At 44.5% G+C, this 4250-nt stretch overlaps 1 protein-coding gene across 1 annotated transcript in view; it reads left to right on the top strand.

Moving 5' to 3' along the window:
* The window catches only part of LOC109916444 (collagen alpha-1(VII) chain-like), a 260704-nt gene that overhangs the window by 136744 nt on the left and 119710 nt on the right, over positions 1 to 4250 (top strand). Inside the window, exon 55 of the mRNA XM_048606678.1 lies at positions 2043 to 2078. Coding sequence (XP_048462635.1) covers positions 2043 to 2078 — 36 coding nt within the window. The remainder of the gene's footprint in view (positions 1 to 2042; positions 2079 to 4250) is intronic.

Here is a 4250-nt window from a genome sequence, read left to right as displayed (position 1 = left end):
GTGGACCAGTCTATGAGAGCAATCTCTATAGTGTGGACCAGTCTATGAGAGCAGTCTCTACGGAACCAAGACCACACCTCATTGTAGGTAGAATCCACAAGAAGTCACCAATACAAGGTTCTCTCCCTGGTGTAAGTACAAACTGCAGAGACTGAGAGGCTAATGTGTTGTGCAGTCTTCATTCTGACGTAATTTAATTGTGTTAAAATTTATTAGTTACGGGTAATGACCCAAACAGGATTACTTTACTCTGAATTCCCGAGGTGAGGTGAGAATGACAGCCCTTGACATCAAGGCCGCATTTGACCGAATGTGGCACCAGGGAGCCCTAGCTAAAGTGGAATAGGTTAGTATCCAGGGGAAAACTCTCCGCGGGTTCCTGGAACGTAGGAAGATGGTTGTGGTTGTTGGAGGCCAGTCATCTCAGGTCGAGGCCATCATTGCAGGAGTTCTCTAGGTACTGTCCTTGGCTCAAATGTCTTCAGCTGCTCCATCAATGATCTTCCCTCCATTATACAGTCAGAAGTGGATGTGTTCAATGATGATTGCACAATGTTCAGCACCACTTGCAAACTCCTCAGATACCGAAGCAGTCCGCGTTCCAATGCAACAAGATCTGGACAATATTCGGGCTTGGGCTGATAAGTGACAAGTAACATTCACACCACACAAATGCCAGGCAATGACCATCTCCAATAAGTGTCAATCTAACCACTGCCCATTGATATTCAGTGGTGTTACCATCACTGAATCCCCAACTATCAATATCCTTGGGTTACCACTGACCAGAAACTCAACTGGACTCACCACATAAATGCAGTGGCTACAAGAGCAAGTCAGAGGCTAGGAATACTGTGGCAAGTAACTCACCTCCTGACTCCCTAAAGTCTGTCCACCATCCACAAGGCACAAGTCAGGAGTGTGATGGAATACTCCCCACTTGCCTGGATGGGTGCAGCCCCAACAACACTCAAGAAGCTTGACACCATCCAGGACAAAGCAGCCCACTTGATTTGCACCACATCCACAAGCATCCACTCCCTCCATCACCGACGCTCATGGTAGCAGTGTGTACTATCCACAAGATACACTGCAGAAATTCACCAAAAGATCCTTAGACAGCACCTTCCAAACCCACAACCATTTCCATCTGGAAGGACAAGGTCAGCAGATAAATGGGAACCTTCAAGTTCCCTTCCAAGCTATTCACCATTCTTGGAAATATATCGCCATTCTTTCACTGTCACTGGGTCAAAATCCTGGAACTCCCTCCTTAAGGGCATTGTGGGTCTACGCATAGCACACGATTTGCAGTGGTTCAAAAAGGCAGCTCATCACCACCTTCTCAAGCAGCATCTAAGGACGGGTAATAAACACTGTCTAGCCAGTGGCACCCACAGCATGGAAATAAATCCTTCGGTCCAACTCGTCCATGCTGACCAGAAGTCTTAATCTAGTCTCATTTGCCAGCATTTACCCATATCCTTCTAAACCTTCCTATTCATGTACCCATCCAGATGCCTGTAATTATACCAGCCTCCACCACCTCCTCTGGCAGCTCATTCCAGACACATACTACCCACTGCATGAAAAAGTTGTCCCTTAGGTCCGTTTTGAATCTTTCCCCTCTCACCTTCAATCTATGCCCTCTAGTTTTGGACTCCCCTACCCTGGGAAAAAGGCCATGGCTATTGACCCCATGCATGCCTGTCATGATTTTATAAGTCTCTATAAGGTCACCCCTCAGCCTCCGACGCTCCGGGGAAAATAGCCCCAGCCCATTCAGCCTCTCCCTATAGCTCAAACCCTCCAACCCACGCAACATCCTTGTAAACCTTTGCTGAATCCTTTCAAGTTTCCTACAGCAGGGGGACCAGAATTGAGCACAATATTCCAAAAGTGGCCTAACCAATGTCTTGTGCAGCTGCGACATCTCCTTTGGAGGTGTCACTAATCCCAATGTTTTCATCTTTAAGCAGTTCCCATCGCTTCATCAAGTTGCCTGTCGAAGGGTCATGAACTCATTTTGTTTCTCTTTGCAGCATGTCGAAGACGCTCTATCAAACTTTGGGCTCAAGGTAAATGGCAGCCAATTAACTGTAGAATTTAGTTTAATTCAGTCGTTTTTACTACTGCTCCTCACTTTTCAATTGGTGCTAGCTCTTATTCCTCAATGTTGTAATGTTTCTTCAATTTGCTTCATTCTCCCTTACCCCTAAATCTGATTTCCTCAAGGCTCTTTGCCATGGATTTAATTCTGAGACTTGGTTTGGTATTTATTCATTTTATTTCTTTCTAATTGCTCCCATTTGCAGTCTAACAGAGCCCATTAAACATTATTGCGTTACGTTTTGTGCATTTTATATTTTAAATGTTGATGAGTCAAATTTTTTTTGTGTGTGTCAGCAATGAGTGGGTGGGGACTGTTGGAAGTGAGTATTGAACTGAAGATTACCTTTTGATACATCTACAGTCAAAACTAATGGTGAATTTTTGTTGGATTTCTGAACGAATGTTTCTTTGATTGATGGACACCTCACGGGAACTCACGTTGAAGTTAGAATCCCATCCACAAACTTCCAAAAATTATTTCTTGGGACATGGGCACCATTGGGAAGACCAGTCTTTGTTGCCTATCCCTAATTACCCTTACAGCTAATGTGCTTTGGGCCAAATCAGAGTCAGCCATATTGCTGTGGGTCTGGAGTCACATGGAGGCCGGATCAGGTTAGATTTCCTTCCCTAAATGACATTGGTGAACCAGGTGGGATTGTACAACCATTGCTAATGGTTGTCATGGTCGTTATTACAGAGACTGGTTTTAAATTCCATGTTATTTAAGTTAATTTTGATGATTCTTTCAAGGTTTTTTGCACAACGGAATTTTATCATTGCATACACTGCTAAAGGTAGGCCATTCAACCTCTTGAACTTTCCCTGCTAATTGATAAGAGCATGGCTGATTTAGTTCTGACCTCAACTCACTTCCCTACCTATCTCTGATGCCTTTTGGCTCCCTTGTTATTCAAGACTCCATGGTTGAACCTGAATCGTCTGGGTTTTTTGGAAAGCTAACCCAATTCCATTGCCACTACATCACTGTCTCTCCCTAAATCCCAGCAATGATGGACCACCAGCAGCTGGCCCCATCTGAGATTATTTTGTCTGTGAACTGTGCTATTCTTCGAGAAGACGTAAGCACAGATCTCCCTTGATGTGGCTTGGAGCAAAAAATATGCTTGAAGTGACCTTGGTAACGTGTTACAGGAAGGAAGTGCATACTTTATGCAAGACTATCTGTGTTCTGGATCATATTGGAATATTGTATGAACACCAAGCTTAAAGCAAGCTAAACTAAAACAGGAAACATTGACGTTTTCCAGTGACAATCCCCAAAATCGTGAGCTGACTTGTTACTGAGATAAAGGAGGGGGTTGCTACAAGGGAATCGGTGTTCATATTTCCAGGTCTTCTTCCATACCTGAGACAGACAGCTGTTAACTGACCAAGGTAAAAGCTGTCACCTCTAACCAGTGGATGCATGACTGCAAACATGGGGCCTACAGCAGCTAAAGAGATGGAACAACACCAATCCCTCAACCCTCTGACTCCCCAGGTATTGAGCTCGTGGCCCTGAATAAAGAGTGATCACCTGAGCTTAGGAACCAAGGTGTATCATTTGTCCATTCTGAGGATGGGTCACTCAACCCGAAACATTAACTCTGATTTCTCTCCACAGATGCTGCCAAACCTAATGAGCTTTTCCAGCAATTTCTTGTTTTGTTTTTGTATTCTTTGTCCTTACTTTCAGTAATTTACACCCTTTTTTTTAATCACTTTGCTCCCAGTTGATTTTTTCTCTCCGTTTCACACCTTACTTTACACCCATTCTACATCTCCTTTTCTCATTCAACACCTTTTATCTTTTGCACTGAACCTCTACACCATCTGCAGCTCCCCCACTCCAATGCCCCCCACCCACCGACATCTTCCGCTTCTCTCAAAAGTATTTAAGAAACATTTTCTGACACCTTTCAGTTCTGAGGAAGAGTCACACAGAACTCAAAAGGTTGACTCTGTTTCCACAGATGTTGTCAGACCCCTGTCTCTCCCCTCCCCCCCACCCCAGTGGGACAGGCTTCTCTTTCCAGTCTGGGCAGTTAGATACACTACTGTTCTGCCATTCTCTCATTCCAATCACTTCATCTGAACTAGCAACATCCTTTCTCCCCCAGCACTCCCCCCACCCC

This window comes from Rhincodon typus, chromosome 16, assembly GCF_021869965.1.
Source record: "Rhincodon typus isolate 14 chromosome 16, sRhiTyp1.1, whole genome shotgun sequence".
Taxonomy (NCBI): Eukaryota; Metazoa; Chordata; class Chondrichthyes; order Orectolobiformes; family Rhincodontidae; genus Rhincodon; species Rhincodon typus.
This window is presented reverse-complemented; position numbering and strand designations above follow the sequence as displayed.